The 19,886-nt window shown below is 37.3% G+C and overlaps 1 protein-coding gene across 1 annotated transcript in view; it reads right to left on the bottom strand.

Annotated features, from left to right (window-relative positions):
• Positions 1–19,886, bottom strand: part of c24h8orf34 (chromosome 24 C8orf34 homolog) — a 178,278-nt gene that overhangs the window by 131,736 nt on the left and 26,656 nt on the right. Inside the window, exons 2-3 of the mRNA XM_056450533.1 lie at positions 14,174–14,318; positions 11,482–11,613 (exon numbers count right to left, since the gene is read on the bottom strand). Coding sequence (XP_056306508.1) covers positions 11,482–11,613; positions 14,174–14,318 — 277 coding nt within the window. The remainder of the gene's footprint in view (positions 1–11,481; positions 11,614–14,173; positions 14,319–19,886) is intronic.

Below are 19,886 nucleotides of genomic sequence, written 5' to 3' on the forward strand. Positions count from 1 at the left end.
CATTTGCAAATATATAAGAGTGTACAAAAAGTTTTGAATGTTTAAAATTCACAAGTTCATCCTGAATGAGAATGTGCAAATCCTCTCTCACGTACGACTCATGTCGACTCATGTCACGCATTTTTGAGACTTTCCTGTCAGCACACACCTCCCACGTGAGTCACTCGTGCCCTGTAGCCAATAAGATGCGAGCTTACTGTTCAACCAATCACAACTCCCTGAGAACTCCCGGGAATGACCGAAGCGCTTCACTGTGCGCACCATTTGCGCAGTCTGACTGAATTAACGGAGATGATCCTCTAAGAAGAATACTCCTCTATTTAGCATGGCAGGTGAAGAGCGGGATGCGCTCTAACACAAGCACTTTTCTATTGAGTTAATGAAAATACACTCAGATTCTACTATAAAAAGCGTATACACAAACTAGTAGGAAACAGTATTGACTTACAGGAGTATCCGCCATGTTGGTTAGAGGAATAGACTGCGCAAAAGGAGCGCAGAGTGGTTGACATCTAGTACAGCTCTCATCTGATTGGCTGAGAGGTACAAGTTGCCTGTTTCTGGCAGGAAAGTCTCAAAAATGCACACACTTGTATTCAGGGTGAGTCGTACGTGAGAGAGGATTTGCACATTCTCATTCAGGATGAACTCGTGAATTTTAAACATTCAAAACTTTTTGTACACTCTTATATATTTGCAAATGGTGTTTTGCATTTGTGAAACGTATTCTATGAAAATGTATTTTTATTTTGTGCATGTGAATTGTTTTTGTAAGTATAAATAAATATTTTACGTACGTGAATTTGGCTACGCATGTGTACATCGTGTCTTTTGCGTGAATTATTATTGAGTCTAATCTCTCTCCATAATAAAGCCACTCCCAGTGCCTGTGTGTCAAATCATAAACATACATACATACATACATACATATATCTTGCTTCATCACCGCCTTAACAGAAAATCCGTTACCGTCACAGCCCTAATTCTATTATCATTTTAAAAGGCAAAACAATATTGATATTATCATTAAAGTGTTTTATTTTTCTGTCTTGTAATAGGCAGAGGTTAAACTAAATTTTGTTTAGCAAAGCAGCATATAACCTAACCTCATTTAACCATAAGACATCTGCTGCAAATTCACTCATGCACAAATTTATAACACTGCAAACCTAACATTGCAGGGCGACTTTGCAAATGCCACCAATTAGGCTATTTGTTTTAACCAAATCTTATTTGTTAAATGTCAGAATCCTATTTGTTTTTTTACATCAAAATTTCATATTCACTTATGTAAGTTTTCTTGAAAAGAATTACATCAGTTCACAACTGACTATTATAACGTCAATTCCATTTCAGTTTCTAATGACACTATCACGTCTTTTTCAAGAAAACAGCTGCTTTAGAACTTCAAATGTTCAACAACCCGAACAGTATTATATGTCTTAACAATAAAACTGAAGAAATAATAATAATAATATTTACTTCGGTGAGGTTCGAACACGGCTCGGCGGGGTTCTAATGCAACGTGCTGACCACTGGACCACATGTAGCGCTGTTTCGCATAGAGGAAAAACTTATCCTTAACTTATGAATCATCTGATTTTCATTGAGCAGGTGTAATATTCATTAATATTAATTATTCAAACTCTTATTTTTACTAAGGTGCCGCTGTTTGGGGTCGAATTATGGTACATCATCATTAACCTGCAGGCTGCATTCTGCTCACGGGGCTGCGAGAAAATAAAAAATAAGAGTGAATCTGCTGCAAAATAACGAGTAAAAAGAGTGAGGCTATGGTCAAATAATAAATTAATGAATGAAAAAAGTGCGACGGCTGAGAGTGCGAGCAGCTAGGGACCCAGCCCTCGCGGCCAAAACACGGACCGGCCCACCGGGAAATCTCCCGGTCCTCCCGATTATCCAATCCGGGCCTGTGCTAACGTTATATCTAAAAAAAAGTGAGTGGGACATGTCCCCCCTGACACCCCCCCCCGGGAATTGCGCCACTGCTTTAGACCATGCGCCTGACCGTTTCTTAGTGTTTCACCACATGTACCACATGAACATCTCTTTACATTTAGGCTAAAAGACTGCTTTATTTTTTCATTTAGGCATACTTAGAATATTTGTACTGAATGTTTGTGCTTTCATTTCAGTTGTCTTTAACTTCTTTAATTCTATTTTTCAAAAAGAATCCTCTTTGCACTTAAAAAGTTTAGAATAACAATAAAGTGTGTTAACAAATTTAAAATGATTAATAAAGGAAATATAATGCTTTGACTTATTGTTTAATCTCATTTACAAGCACAGTAGCATATTTAAGGCTGCTGTGTGGGCTATTTCTGTCCGTTCGCATCCCTTTGCGCCCCCTGGCGGCTCATTCACAAACTGCGGTCATACACTAAAAACAAAGCGGCTCCTATTTCAAACGGCGGCGGTATATGACGCGACGGTAATAGTCACTTTGAACTCTCACCTACTGTACATACATACATACATACATACATACATACATACATACATACATACATACATACATACATGTATATAAAGCCATATACAGTATATAAATGACTATTAATATTTCACAGGGGACATACTGACAACAAGATCCCATAATATATACATATATCCTTAAATATACTGTAATGGATTTGAGAGTTTTAAATGTTTTAGAAGCTTTTTAAAAGAGGTGATGAGCAAACTCAAAACATTTGAAAACATTCTAGCTTTAATTGATGCTTCTGGCTTAATGAAGGTGAAATTTACAGGAGACAAAGCAAAAATGCAACATGTTCAAGAATACTGTCTCCAGATTGAAAATCTAAAACAAAAATGATTCTGTCATTTCTATTATTTTGTACTAAGTAACCATGTTGTAAGCTACAATGCCAACAAAACTCAATCAAAACCAGCCCTTCTTCTTAAGCCTTCTTCAGAGTTTGCTTAAACTAAGCCTAAACTCAACTGGGTGAAAGCCAAACCGATTTTTGCAACAGGCCTCAGATTATGAACTTATGAACGTGTGTAAATAAACACAAAGATGCTCATCAAACAAGCTCCAAAACTGCAAAAGTATCTAATAAAGAAGCTGTCAGTACCTCAGAAATGGGTGCAAATGATGAAATGGCATAGCAATATATATTTTTTCCAAATAAATCACAATAAATCAACAAATCATTGTGTGTCTCAAATGATTTGAATTTCTAAACAATACCAAAATATTGCTAGACTAAATCAAACTACTCTCTCAGGACCTATGTATGCATGAAATAAAAGCATTTTAAACACATTCAACTGTAATCAAACTTTTATTTCTTGAGCAGAATTTTAAAGAAAGTTTTACTTTCTTTATCATCCTAAGCCTCTTGACAACTGTTGAGGAAAAAAACAAAAAAAGAATTGCAAATTCCACTATTTTTGCACTGCCACCGTCCAAAAAAAAAAAAAAAAAAAAAAAAAAAACATGCACAGATTGTCAGACATATGCAATATCTACAGCAAGTGAGTCTGGCTAAAAGCACTTACAGCAAAAAGTGTAACACTGCATAATTTAGAGCATTCACAACGTCAAGCTAAATGTGTTTGCTACTGCTGTGACTCAGAGGCATTTGCTTTCAGTGCAGTGCATGTTTTGCAAATGCCTTCTGTTCAGGGTGTTTTCCCATTCACCTCCAAAACACATTCCCCAAACCTTTCTAATTCCTTTAAATATGGTCAATGTGAATTAAAAAAAAACACTGTATTTAATGGAATGTGTTTTGAGTGGCATTTCCAAAAACAGAAATAAAACGAAATTGTTTTAGATTTATTTTAAATAGCTTTCAATTCCACGGCAGTGTGATAACACAGATCATCTCAGGTAAAATAACAAACAGTTCATTAGCTTCTATGCCAAAGCACCACAGTACTAAATCTGGATGCCAGACACCCAGAATGACCAATAAGTGAATTTTATGATGATCTGGGAGATTGTTTGGACTAATCTGAAGCAAGTATTCAGGTGCCTTAAGGACTATGCATGAACTCGATTAGCATAAAATCATGAAAATAAATCAGGTGCATGTCATATCTACAGCATATCCAATCGTCTCTGCACAAATTTTCTGCACAGCAAGAATGTGTTCTGCTTTTCTGTCTTATGCATGAGCATGAAAATGAGAGCTGCTATACATATTGTAGCCTGTATCTATGTGTAAATGACACTGTGTTTATTTTGCATGAGCTGCAGAGTAACCTCTGGACTCATTATGTGAAATATCACTGCCTGGAAACCAAAATCCTACATTGTTTTGACACTTGAAAGAGGTTAAATGAATAATTCACAGAAAAAAGGAAGCTAAATTTAGCACGGCTCTCAAATCTTATATGCACTTGTGAATATCAGAACTTGACAATGAGAAGTGCATTTACATTTACAATCAGTTGCTCGTTATCTAGCAATACTAAAATGCATACAAATGTTTTTATGAGACTTTAGAATATTATATTTTACAATAAAAGAGCACAAATGTTCATTAAATTAATAATAATGATTTATTTTAAGTATTATATTTGATTATGGATCATACATTTAGTATTACAGAGAGAATACAGAGTTTATACTCATGGAAACAGATAAATAACTTCATTCAGAAACTCAAGCTAAGAAAAATGCAATTGCTGCATTCATATTTATATGATTAATTGTGAAAATATGCAAGTTAATAAGATCTTTATAACAATATAGGATAATTTACACAAAACATATGAATATATTATATTATATCTTAAAAAACAAATAATGTCATCTGATACAATCATATCTGATACATATATTTTAAAATGATTGCTTTAAAATAAATCTAATAAATAACCAAAGTTCCAGTAAGTTTATTCATTTTCCTTCGGCTTAGTCCCTTTATTTATCAGGGGTCACCACAGCGGAATGAACCGCTGACTTATCCAGCATATATTATAAATGACTTAGCTGTGTGCATCATTCTTACAGTGCCATTATTATTTTTATTCATTTGCATTAATAGTCGCCCTCTTAAAACAGCCCAACTTCTCTTTTCTGATCATATGTTTAGGTTGAGACAATAACTTTATAATTTACTGATCACTCAAACTGTGCAGACTTTTTATATTCACAAATAATTATATTACACATTGTAATAAACAACAAATTTGTGAACTCACATAATGTACTGTATGTGGAAACCAACACAGGCTTACTGGAAACATGTGCTTCAGCCGACATTTTTGTGAAACCACAAAAAAAAAAAAACACACACACACACACCACACAGGTTTTACGGCAGTTTCTAGATAAAATGAACATTAGGGGGCAGTATGACACCAACAACAAATAACAGATTTTTTTTTTTGTGCAGTACTGTCACCTATATGTCTCCATAAGAAGAACTTTTTTGGTATAGTTAGTTTGCCAAATAACCCACTTTGTATGGTGTTGTCCTTGCACTCAAAAAAAATATTTGTTTTACTTGTTCAAACTATTTAACTAAAATGAGATGAAACAACACAGTTCTCAATTTCATTGGGACAACTTAATTTATGTTTAATCCACATAAATTTGTTAAAAGTGTTAAGTTCACTTAATCGGGACAACATGAACTAATTGTGTGGAACCCTGCATTTTTTTTACCGTGTGTGATGCAGAGTGCAGGTAAAGCACATTTTACAAAACAGATAATAGCAATGTAAAATCAAAGTAAAGCTATGTGGTTGCAGTTACGGATGCTCATTTTGGTTAATATTGTCAACTGAAAACCACCCATTAACTGGTCATTAATATCAAGTTATTTAATAAAAAAATTTAAATAAAGATAATAATTGGCGTGTCTATTTTGTTTCTGATACATTAAATATTGTATTTTAAAATACAGATTTTTTTTTAACATGCAAACATATTAATAACAGAACATCTTTATGCATCTTGTTTCCAACAACACAGAAAAAAAAATGAACAACCTAAATAAAACAAATAGTCCTGCCCTAGATATTTTTTCACTTAATCACAATTTTCGATCGCTCCAAGGAAAATATGCATTATTTAATTCTCCGCTGTTATTTTTACATCACAAACCTCTGTCAACATTTTTATTAGAAGTCATTATTTTAAACACTATGTCTTGAGCATCTGATTTTACCTTAGAGCTTGTGTGCTTTTTTACCTCTCTCACTTGTGGTTCATGTGTGCGTGCTACGTGTGCTTAAAGACAACGACAAGGCTCATGTGTTGACTTTTTGCAAACTATTGTAACTTTGCTACTATTGTCACGGTCACACAATGAGGACAAGGAAGGTTATCTCTTTTCATCAATTTATTCAAACAAGCAGTAGATTAATAAACAGGAGAAGCAGGTAAGTGATAGACTTGAGAAACAGTGGGTCCTGTTAGTATTCAGGTGAATGTGCCTCAGTTAAAATGAAAGTCTCAGTAAAATGAAAGCCTTAGAAGTGCTCATTTATCATTATGCAAAAAATCAAGAAATTCTTTGGATTTGTTTGATTCGTAGATTATGTAGGCTATTTTAAAAAACAATATTTCATCCATTTTTTATCCAAAGTAATTTTTCAGATGAAAAAAAAAAGGTTGGTATGTTGATTGTACACGAAATCATCCAAACTCTAGCTTATTTGTTGTGTTTATGAGTGATGCCAGAGCTTGCTCTGATGGAGAGAAAACCTTGACGCTCCAACTTGTGGCCGGCTGTTTCCCAAGCAGTGAACATTTCAGAAAGTTTTTTTTTTTTTCTACAATTGTGCAAATAAATGGAGGTGTTTATGATGTGGATCCAGGACAAAGGCAATCAGCATCAGCGCTCATTTGGCATCAACTCGTCTGTGTCAAACTACGACCAGCAATATTCTTCTTTCATTTTGCTTCTTTGGTAAAATATGTCTGTAGGCACATGTGGTTGAACATGTTACCATCCTACGAATTAACAAATATGTGTTACGCAATTAGGGACCGATCACACTGAATGCGTTTTTTGCATTGAGAGCCTCCTTTTTCGAATGGTTTTATAATGGCCATGAGCGTTTTACGCACTGCTTATGCTCCATGTGCGCCTTGCGTTTAAACCGCCTAATGCACCTTGGTTTTTTGCCTTTGCACGCCATGCACTCGCAGTTGAAAAAAGTCAACTCTGAGCGGAAAAAGCGCCTTACGTCACTCGCGTCTTTTTCATTCTCCAAGCAAATTAAAGCAGAGGTGGGGTTTTCATTGAAGTATCATATATAATATATATATATATATATATATATATATATATATATATATATATATATATATATATATATATATATATATATATATATATATATTAGTGCGGGGCAGTTATCGGCTCTTATCGTGCAATAAATAAAATATCGCCGTTAATCTATTCTCAAATTTGGGTTGGGGGCTGAGATTATTCTACGCAAGCTATGATGACTTTCACCTTGATATTTTAGCGCGGATATATACCTGACCAGTAAGCCGTCTGACAAAAGTGCCCTTCTGAATCAAATCAGAAGGATGCCTGACTTTAGCTGCAGTTCGGCAGTTTCACTTTAACATTTCATTCATGCCGTCGTGACAAACTGGGGTATTAGACGCAAATGAGGAGTAAGGACTGATGAGAGTGTTATATGTAATAACGCTTGCCAAACGGAAAGAAAAAAACTTCCTCATTTCACAATGTTTGTGTGTTTGTGTGTGTGTGTGTGTGTGTGCGCGTGCGTGCGTGCGTGCGTGCGTGCGTGCGTGTGTGTGTGTGTGTGTGTGTGTGTGTGCGGCCCTTTACTGACAGCCGCCTGTGTGGATCTTGTTGGGAAATATGGCGAAAAGTCCTACATGATGGTAAGTTTTATTGCAGTTTTTACTTCCGTAATGCCACTAATATATGCATACTCCATGTCTTAATTCCATTTCTGTTTAGTTCAGTTATGACTTTAGTCACATCAAGGTGATCAAAAATCTCTGTTTACATGGTAGACTCTTAATCATTTGAATCATATTAAAATTGTATAAAAGTATTGTTGCCCATGTAAACATACTCAATGTTTGACACACCGTCAGGGCTCTGTGAACTTGGCATTGAGAAGCAGCATTTTCTGTATGTACGTACATCAAAAGGAAGTCTGAAATTGCTATTTGGAGCTTATGTAGGCCTACAGTTTAAAATTCATGTTTAACTGAAAAAACAGTTAGTAAACACAAATACATCTTATTGAACATCATTTATTTTCATCACCAATTATCATAGTAGCACAGTTTCTCAAGCAGTTTTTGATGCATTTTGAAAATAGGAGATGAGCCCCTTGTCTAATGCTCCTTGTCTGGCTCTAAGATTTATTATTTGGGTAGCATACATATTCTGAATGCCTTCGGCAATATGCAAATGAGCCATTTTAATCTAGATTAATCTAGATTAATTTTGAGATTAATAAAATTTTATAACAAAATTAATCTATGCCCACATATTATATATATATATATATATATATATATATATATATATATATATATATATATATATATATATATATATATATATATATATATATATATATATATATATATATATATATATATTAGTCTTACACAATGATTACGATTGTTTTAAAGCACTTTAATCCAGAAAGAGCAAGGTACATCAATGTCACTTTTAAAATTATATATATATAATTTTATATACTTATACTTTATATACTTATTTGAGTTAACATTTAGGTTATTTACTAAAATGTATAACAATCTAGTTATTATGAACAAATTATATAACAAAAGATAAAACTGCAGTAAAATATTTGGTCCCACTTTATATTAAGTGTCCTTAACTACTATGTACCTACACAGAACATTCGTTACAATGTACTTATTATGTAAATACATGTATTTACTGTGTACTTATGCTTGATTAGATGTCCGTATGTAATTACATCTGTAATTAACTTCTGTAACTACATTTGTAAATACACTGTTGACCATCCCTTACACCTTAACCCACCCTTAAACCTACCCATACCACCAAACCTGTCCATAACCCAACCCCTATCCCAACTCAAGAGCACCACAAGTGTTCTAAAATACATTATGTACACAGTAAGTACATTGTGTTTTTTTTTTTTTTTTTGATGCAAGTACATAGTAGTTAAGGACACTTAATATAAAGTGGGACCAAATATTTGTAGTCTTTTAATAAGCATGATGTACAAGATAGAGATACTGTGTAAAAAGTTAATTGTTTTGAAGTTTGTGAAACGGAAATTGTCCAATAATAAACCCAAAACACACATGGTTGTTGTCATGAACTCGGCCAATCGTGTAATATCGGTGTCGTCATCGCAGCTCCTGCTGTCGCTCTTCAGATGCTGCACTGGCTGAATCAGTCATCTGATCTCAGAGCTGTCGCGATACTTTGATGCCATATGTGACAGTCAGGTGGCATTGGCGCAGCATTAATCCAGACAAAATTTCTAACCGGCATTCACCGCTTTAAGACAGATTTCGATAGGTCTGCGCAGCGCTGCATGAAGTCAAACGCACCTTTTTTGTGTCAAGACAACAATGGAGACTTTTGAAGATGGAGGAGAGACTTGTGGTTGCTGTTTTAAGTTATTCGGAGCTGTATTCTTGAATTTCACAATATTATTAAATATTAAAATTATACCAATAACAACAGCAACACTCTTGCTCAACACCCAGCTGATTCAGTCGTTGACTAGCGACATGAAAAAACACATGGTGTCAACAAAAAAGGCAGTATGGTCGCCTCGCGTTTTTGGAACATAAATGCGCATTCAGTGTGGTCGGCCCCTTACGCAGCCAATTAAAAAAAAAGTTTCAATATTGTTTAATTGTTTAACTGATACAATTAATCGGTTAAAAACACACCCTATCAGTTAATGGGGAATCAGTTATTATAAGCATCACAGGTTGCAATGAACATTTCTCTTATAACTGATTTTGAAAACACTACTGGTTGGTTTTAGAGAAGGGTTTAGGTCAGTGACTGGGTGACCTGTTCACTGGGTGACCTGTACAACAAGCCCTGGCTTTCCATGATGTGTACAACAGTGGTTCTCAAACTTTTAAGCCAGCGACCTCCCAATGTAATATCGTCAAGAACTCGCGACCCCCCACTACCAAAGCATATCCATACAATAAAAATAACTTATTTTCAGCTTTCGTTACTACAAGTTTTATAAACAGATTTAATGCATTTGAAATCAACACTAATTAAAACTAACAAGCAATATATATATATATATATATATATATATATATATATATATATATATATATATATATATATATATATATATATATATATATATATATATATATATATATATATATACAGTATATATATGCATGCGTGAGGAAAATATGTCTCAATGAAATCCCGTTATCACAAGAAAATACATTTTTATAGCATAATTGAGTGACCAAAAGATATCACGGAAGGACCTTTAGCTTTAGCTGGTTTCTAAAACTAAATCTGTAAGTGTTGTTTTCATTCTCTCATCTTCAGCGACTTACATTTTCGCGGTTATAGCTCCTGTCATCTGAAGGCAGAAGGCGTTGAATGAATGATTCAGTCTAGCGCAGTGGGGCAATAAGAAGAGCGCGAAGGCGGGACAAGCGTTGCCGGCTTTGTTTACTGCAGCAAGTTGACATGACAACAGTTTTAAACTGTTCCTGAGTGCTGCGTTTTAAATGCAAAGATGCATTCTGCCTGAAAGTATTAGCTTTCACTTGTAATACTGAAAAATATATATTATAATCACTAAAAATTACACAATTTTTAAATCACTCTCGCGGCCCCTTGAAATTATTCAGTTTTATTGTGAAATTATTCTAAAATTATACCCCCAGTTTGAGAACCACTGGTGTACAAGATACACACAATGTGTATCTGAAGCTTACAACAAAACATACCCTAAGTAATGTATTACAGATTCTAAAAAAATGTAGACATCGCCCTCTAGTGAATTTTTCATCTGAAACATGCACAAAACGTTCTCGGAGCAACTTATTTGACGTTTTGCAAAAATGTAGGCTGAGACACTTATTTTCAATGAGCCTGGGTTGGTGAAAACCATCTAAATAAGTCAGCTGGAAATGGGCACAGGCACACATCCAGTTTAAAATGGGGTTATACACATTTAATTTCTCCCTTCTTGCCATTTCCCCCAAAACTGGCCAACAGCTTCCCTCCACTCCGGCAGAAATAGAACCGCTGTCAGTAACAGAGCATCAGGTTAAATTATTAAACACTCCCAGCAATACATATCAGTCAGAGCTCATGCTGATAGCCTCCATAATGGCACTATCTAAAGATAGAAGTCATCATTGTTCACTAATATACAGCCAGTCTCGTCTATTTCTGAACTCTGAAAATGCACGACTGATCTCAGATTAACAGCTAGGCGAATATCATAAAACTGATGTAGTGACACTAGCTTCTTTATTGCAGCAGGACTCACATGATTTAGACTCCGGAGACGGTGGGGAAATGTTGGACACGGCCAGGTCACTCTTTGATTTCTTGGGCTTCTTGGGATGGATCTGCCAGGGTTTTTCATAACCTCTAGAGTCTCGTCTTGTGCCTTTGTATTCTAGAGAAAAATGGAGAAAAAAAAACTGTTAGATATATTGTATTTCTGCATATTTCATAAGCAAATTTTGGCAGATAGCCGATGTTGATGCATTCGCAGTTTATCCAATTCACCTATAGTACATGTGTTTGGACTGTGGGGGAAACTGGAGCACCCGGAGGAAACCCACACAAACACGGGGAGAACATGCAACCTCCACACAGAAATGCCAACTGACCCAGCCAGGGCTTGAACCAGCGACCTTCTTGCTGTGAGGCAACAGTGCTACCCACTTAGCCACCGTGTCACTGATGTTAATTAGTTAATTTACTTTATTTACAATACAGTTTTTAAAGCAATATTTTCTGTCTTTTGATAGATATATTATATGAGCGACTTGTTTACCAAATAAGTGAATCTAATTGGATTTGCATTGTAAACATTAAATAAAAGTTGATATTTTTTTGTTACGGTATTCCCAAAATCATTTCGCATAAATCTGCAATTTTTTTTTCAAAATTCTGCACAGAGATAGCAATAAATGTCCTTGTAACCAACACTTTACCTTATTTGCATGGCATATTGGCATATTTTCCATATCAGACCAATATTTACATCTCAATCAATTATCCTCCAATTTACTGAATGTTCTGATCATATTATGCATCCCTATAGGCAGGCGTACATGGTGCAATGTTTGCTGTCCCACGAGTTCATACACTTTCTTTTCCACACCGTTGAGAGAAGTCACATTGAAATTAGTGATGCTCATGTGGTTGTGACTTATTTGTGAAAGGAATTTATTAAATAATCATTTTTAAACATCTCAAAAAACCTCTGGTGCTATTGGCTTGAATTTGTGAAGTGTGAAAGAGAGGGACGAGATTTGAAATATTAAAATTTGATCTTTTTTTTGTCATATATAGATAATAGGGGTGTCAAAATTAATTGTTGCAGATGGGGACAATTTGATATCGGTTCAGTAATAGATGAAAACCGGTTATTACGTACTGACGTCATTTATCTCCTATGCGCGATATCGCAGGAGAATACTATGGCGAAGGAGGCGAGGGCGACTAAATAAAACGCTCCTAAAAGGGAGATAATTATGCACAATTCAAATGCTTGTGAGTTTGCTGGTCTTTCATTGACACTGAAGAAGGCACAGCACACGAGCTGCATTTTCCCTACTAGGGAGAAATGCTGTAAAACTCCATCTCTGCCTCTCTTTCTCTCACACACTTTGTACATTTGACCCGCTGGCCTGTTTGTGAGGTAACTTTTCCTCTCTTCTCGGCTATTAAAGCGATACTTGTGGATCCAGACATGAACGTGCCCAAGGTGCAAGTTTTCTCTATTGTGTCTATAATGGATTACCTTTGATGACTGCGTATTATGCGCATACAGACTGTACAAACCGCGTCACTCATTGGTGAACAGTGCTTTCATTTCTAAAGCCAATAGCAGCCCTTTCTGTTGAGTGGGTGTAGACAATGACGAATCATAGTGTAAGACAGCGCTCAAAAATCAAGCGGGATAATATTTACATTAGTTTATTTGCTATAAATTCTCATGTCGTCTTCTGTGCACTTATTGGAATTTTGTTTGATACATTTAAAAAGAGTGTTTTCTTTGAGCAGGTAAAATTAAAGGTACAGTTCAAAATATCTTACTGCTTGTATTAAAGGACAATACTGTATTACAAATAATATAAAAATATTAATATATTTATAGATTTTAATTAAAAAAATTATAGTGTTGTGAAGAAAAAATCTAATTATGTATGGAAAGCATCGTCAATGCACCGTGATGCAACGAGATATCGAATTGAACCGAATTGATGGCATGATAATCGTAACCGAACTGAACTGTGAGACCAGTGTAGGTTCACACCCGTAATAGATACTTATGGATGAAAATCTCAACAGTAAAAAAATCATTAGATTTTCCAAACAACAACACACGTAAATAAAAAAAAAACAAATGCATACACCATAAAACAAATTATGTTTCCATCAAAAGATGTGAACCAGATTTATGCACGAAACTGAAATATTTCAATATTCTCATGTCTCACTGGAATATCTAAAATGTAAAATGCATAAAAAAAAAAACATTATCCAAGTCAAATCTGTGCATACATTATTTTGTGTAATTTCAAAATGCATGCACATCTTGGCATTTCCATTAAGCCATTTAATGCAACATCCAAAATGTGCATAAAAGTATGTGGATAAAACATAGCTAATGACAGAATGTTTCTTTTTTTTCCACAAAATTAACATAAATTGTTATGAGTAAGAAAGAGAGTGCAAGAGAAGGGGGAGGGGGTTGTTCTGAAAGCAATGTTTTCCTCTGTCCATGTTTTTGGCTCAGATTTTCATGTGACTGCTTTGGAATTCACCAGGTCATAAAATCATGTCGTATATCACTCTATCTGATTGATTTCCACATAAACTCACTTATGATTTGTGCATAGACATATGATCATCCAACCATCTGAATTCACAACATGTACACCCGCCTAAACTGATAGTGATCTACATTTTCCCCAACATATATAAAGCAGCTTGAATGAAACCTGAGGAGCTCTCGGCCCACAGTGCTGCAGATCCCGACAGTGTCCTCTGAATCCTGCCGGGACTCTCCTGCTTGGTTTGCAGATGGCCGATGAGGAAAGGAATGGGGTGGTCTGGTGTCTCAGTTATCAGCTTGGTCATCATCTCCTATCAGAGCCAAACAAAGAACTATTAGAGTACAGGCAAATGAGCAAATGCCAGGGAACTTGTGTTAAAGTCAAGCCAGCCTGCCAACCTGAATGAGCAGCATTGGCCTGGTTTCAGCATTCGAAAAACTAATTAGGTAATTGGTCAGGGAAACATTCACACAATGATATTGAACATTAGATGAGCTATGGCATGCAGGAGGATTTTGCTGGAGGACAACTGGCAAGATGAGAGAGATGGTGGAAAACTAATAGTGAGATTTATATTTAAACAAATACAGTTAAAAATGCTGGTAGGCATCATCAAAATTTAAAATGTGTAATGACTGATTGCAATATGATTATATATATTTTAACCAAAAGTTTTCAGGAGGCTAGGGGCTACTGAAAACTTAGGGGCTACCGTATAAATGGGGTAAAAACAGTTTTTCAGAATTGGGATTTTACAGAACGTCTATGAGTTATGAGTAGTACCGTAAGGTACGCTTTAATGGTCGTTTCCACTGTCAAAAGGTACCAATAAGCAAACCGTGCCGTCCCACTTTTTGGGTACCCTTTCGAAATGGTACCTAGCACAACAAAAGAATACCAACAGGCAGGTCAAGAAGAAGAGCAGAATCTACCCTATGCTCCGTAGTTGTTTACAAAGACGTCTAAAGTGCGAGCAGTTTCGCTTTCTCGAGAGAACTCGCGTGCGTGTCTATATTTGAAACAACAAACTTCTTGAGCTGATGATAATTACCTGCGCATGATTATTGAAGTGCTTCAGACATCCGATCCTTTCAGAAACAGGCAAACGCGAGAGTGAATCGCGAAAAAAACAAAGAAGAAGCCAGAAAAAAAAACAAAGAAGCAAAAGATTCTTTATACAACCTAAAACATAAACATGTTTGATGTTTGATATTATCCTTTTGGATTATTATGAACTCGGAATAATGGAATTATTTTCTGTGCTGGCGAAGATTAAAGACACAGATGAGAGGTTTGCACTGTAGGCTATATGTTGCGGGTTGTTTTTGAATCCAAATAAGGACTAAATGTATGTTGTGTGTAGTTTTTCTGTAATTGGTAACATATCGGAGACTGGAAGGGGCTGTACAGTATATGTTCATATATGTTGCATTTATTTATGTTATATAATTGAAGACGTTACAGTAGGCTATTTTGCACTATCATTGATCTGCAGTTCTAAAGTATAGCTTTACTTTGACATTTCCTTGAGTGAGAATGACGTTGACTGAAACTTTCTGTCGTACACCATGCCGACCAAAAGGGTACCATTGGCAGTGGAAACACAAGCCCGATAAAGGTGACCCGTACAGACCCATACCATACAGTACCACTCAGGGGAAACGGGCCATTAAAGCATATTCAGAAATGCTTGTTAATAGTGAGACTTAAGCTACGGTCACACTGGGCTTTGTTTGTGCGAAATTCTGTCGTGCGGCGCTGCGAAAAGGGGCGGGATTAAACAAGCTTATTAGACATTAAAAAAAGCAAGCGATCGCTCCATGTTTTACATTTCTGCCCAGAGAGGTCATGTTTTGATCCTCGATTGGTCTCATGCAGTCAAGTGATGTGATTTAGGAGGTTAGAGTTCCCCAAGCTTGAACTTTGCACCGCAGCAACCTGCGAAAGTTGACGCATGACCCCGCGTTTCCGGTCTGACGCATTCGCGTGCGTATGAATGGAAGTCTATGGGAGGAAAAGCCCAGTGTGACCGCAGCTTTATGGCCAATGAGTGAACTACAGCCATCAACATTAAACATTTTTCTTTTCATGACACATTAGTTTTACAGCGCAAAATAGCTCTTTCTAGGGCTGAACAGATTATTAGGTTTGTACAATATATTTATTATTGATAAATGATGTCAATAGTATGCGGTAACATTGTTTATCTTGATATACAACAGTTTAATATGAGTGAATCTGAAAAATAACTGAGGACACAAAGTGAGATGCTGCAGTGAGATGCTGCATAATAAAATCTGACCGATTTATATTAAGGGCTTTTAAAATAACTGTTAAGATGGTTTGATGGATAGTGTTCTTCTGATGTTTAATGTGTGAGATGTGGTGTTTCCCTCAGTGTGTTCCTTCACAGAAATATTCTCCACTGGCAAATGAAAGTTTGTTAATTTCACTGTCAGTGGTGTGTAGCTTTAATTCTGCAAGTGAGCTACCATTAAAATTTCATGAAATAAAACTAAATGAGCACCACCTTGCACATGCACACCAATACAGGCAGAATTTAACCACAAGAATGTAATAATGCTACAGTATTGGTTGTTGAACTATAAATATGCCTATGTAGAATCTTACCCTCTACCCACAAGTATGGGAGAAGCACTTTAGCATCGAGAGCAACACCGAGTAAGTACATTTAGACCTGTTTTCAGTTGCTGTGTTTGGTTAGAGAACACTTAGACTTGTTTCAGCTGGTTGTGTATTGGTTGTTGGACATTTAAAATTGTTTTCAGCTATCTGTGTTTAGTGTTTGGTTAGAGAACAGTTAGACTTGTTTCAGCTGGTTGTGTATTGGTTGTTGGACATTTAAAATTGTTTTTCAGCTATCTGTGTTTAGTACTAGCAAGTTTTAGCCACTGTTTCCTTTTGTTTACTGTAAGAGCTTGCGTGCCGAGCCGGAGGTTTTTCGCGCCCCCGCCGCTGCAGTTTCGGGTGTTTTGTAACTTTGGAGGCGTGTCCAAACGCCAGGTAAAGACTATATATTTGAACACATTTGGTTTAGCTAGCAGGAGAAGCACTTTAGCATCGAGAGCAACACCGAGTAAGTACATTTAGACCTGTTTTCAGTTGCTGTGTTTGGTTAGAGAACACTTAGACTTGTTTCAGCTGGTTGTGTATGGGTTGTTGGACATTTAAAATTGTTTTCAGCTATCTGTGTTTAGTGTTTGGTTAGAGAACAGTTAGACTTGTTTCAGCTGGTTGTGTATTGGTTGTTGGACATTTAAAATTGTTTTTCAGCTATCTGTGTTTAGTACTAGCAAGTTTTAGCCACTGTTTCCTTTTTGTTTACTGTAAGAGCTTGCGTGCCGAGCCGGAGGTTTTTCGCGCCCCCGCCGCTGCAGTTTCGGGTGTTTTTTACTCTCGAGGCGTGTCCACCTGAGCTCAATCAGCAAAGCGCTCGGGGGTGTATATAAGCGACTAGTATCACCGCGGCAGCGGTCGCGGCAGCCTCGTGTGAAGCCCGCCTCGTGAGAAGACCGACGAGTGTAAAGACCATCGACTCTACCTGCGCGACTAAGACCGACGAGTGTAAAGACCATCGACTCTACCTGCGCGACTAAGACCGACGAGTGTAAAGACCATCGACTCTACCTGCGCGACTAAGACCGACGAGTGTAAAGACCATCGACTCTACCTGCGCGACTCCACCGAGCAAAGACACCGACAAAGCACTTGAGTACTTTTTATTTTATTATTTTACGTTATCTCTGCACTCATTACTGTTTTCCTTGCACTTTATTATGTGTTTACTAATTCCTGTTGTTACTAACCCTCGCAGAGCACGGGAGGTATGCTCCAGGCGCAACCCTCACAACCTTCGATCAATTCATGTATCTTCTATTTCACAACTCTCTCTCTCTGTGGGCCTCTGGAATTGTCAATCTGCTGTTAACAAGGCAGATTTTATTACCTCCATAGCCACTCATGCTGACTTTAGTCTCATGGCTCTAACTGAGACCTGGTTGAGACCGGAGGACACTGCTACACATGCAGCTCTTTCTACTAAATTCTCTCTTTCCCACACTCCTCGTCAGACAGGGAGAGGGGGTGGGACTGGACTACTGATTTCCAAAGAATGGAAATTCACTCAGAGACCGTCCCTACCAAAAATCAGCTCTTTTGAATTCCATGCAGTCACCATTATTCACCCCTTCCACATAAATGTGGTTGTCATCTACCGCCCCCCGGGTACATTAGGGCACTTCTTAGATGAACTGGATGTTCTTCTCTCATCTTTTTCTGATTATGACACTTCCTTGTTGGTGCTAGGTGACTTCAACATCCACATTGAAAGACCTCAAGCTGCCGACTTCCAGACTCTGCTTGCATCTTTTGACCTCAAAAGAGCACCTACTTCTGCTACTCACAAATCAGGTAATCAACTAGACCTTATTTACACTCGACATTGCCTCGCTGATCAAACACTAGTAACTCCACTACAAACATCGGATCATTTCCTTCTCTCTCTCAACATCCACATTACTCCTGAGCCGCCACACACTCCAACTCTAGTTGCCTTTCGCAGAAACCTACGCTCTCTCTCACCCAATAGACTATCCACCATTGTTTCTAACTCTCTTCCTCCATCTTGCAAACTCTCTGCACTTGATACGAACAGTGCCACTGATACACTCTGCTCCACGCTAACATCATGTCTAGACAGACTATTCCCTCTGACATCCAGGCCAACCCGGGCCAGTCCTCCTGCACCCTGGCTCTCTGATGTTCTCCGTGAGCATCGCTCAAAACTTCGGGCTGCTGAGAGAAGTTGGCGAAAAACTAAAAATCCTGAACAGCTCATAACATACCAAACTCTTCTGTCTTCTTTCTCGGCTGAGGTTACTTCTGCAAAGCAGACATACTTCCGTCAGAAAGTCAACAGTGCCACCAATCCTCGCTTGCTTTTTAAAACATTTTCCTCCCTCCTCTATCCTCCTCCTCCACCCGCATGCTCCACACTCACTACTGATGACTTTGCTACATTCTTTTGCACCAAACTGCAAAAATCAGTGCTCAATTTGCTGCACCTACAACAAAAACGCAAGATACACTGCCAACACCACACACACTCACCTCTTTTTCCCAGCTCTCTGAGTCTGAGGTGTCCAATCTCGTGCTATCAAGCCATGCAACCACCTGTTCGCTTGATCCCATTCCCTCTCATCTCTTGCAAGCCATTTCTCCTGCAGTCATACCAACACTGACTCACATAATTAACACTTCTCTTGACTCTGGTCTATTCCCTACTTCATTTAAGCAGGCTAGGGTAACCCCACTGCTAAAGAAACCCAACCTAGATCAAACGCTACTTGAAAACTACCGACCGGTATCCCTGCTTCCATTTATGGCCAAGATTTTGGAGAAAGTAGTGTTCAATCAAGTCCTGGACTTTCTTACTCAAAACAACCTCATGGACAACAAGCAATCTGGCTTTAAGAAAGGCCACTCAACTGAGACTGCCCTGCTCTCGGTCGTGGAGGATCTCAGACTGGCTAAAGCAGACTCTAAATCATCTGTCCTTATCTTGCTGGATTTATCAGCTGCTTTCGACACTGTAAACCACCAGATCCTGCTATCTACGCTTGAGTCACTGGGCGTCGCAGGCACTGTTATTCAATGGTTCAGTTCTTACCTCTCGGACAGGTCATTCAGGGTGTCGTGGAGGGGAGAGGTGTCCAACCTACAACATCTAAACACTGGGGTACCTCAGGGCTCTGTTCTTGGGCCACTTCTCTTCTCTATCTACACGGCATCTTTAGGAACAGTCATCCAGAAACATGGATTTTCCTACCACTGCTATGCTGATGATACCCAGCTATAC

The sequence above is a fragment of the Danio aesculapii genome, chromosome 24 (assembly GCF_903798145.1).
Source record: "Danio aesculapii chromosome 24, fDanAes4.1, whole genome shotgun sequence".
NCBI classification, from domain to species: domain Eukaryota; kingdom Metazoa; phylum Chordata; class Actinopteri; order Cypriniformes; family Danionidae; genus Danio; species Danio aesculapii.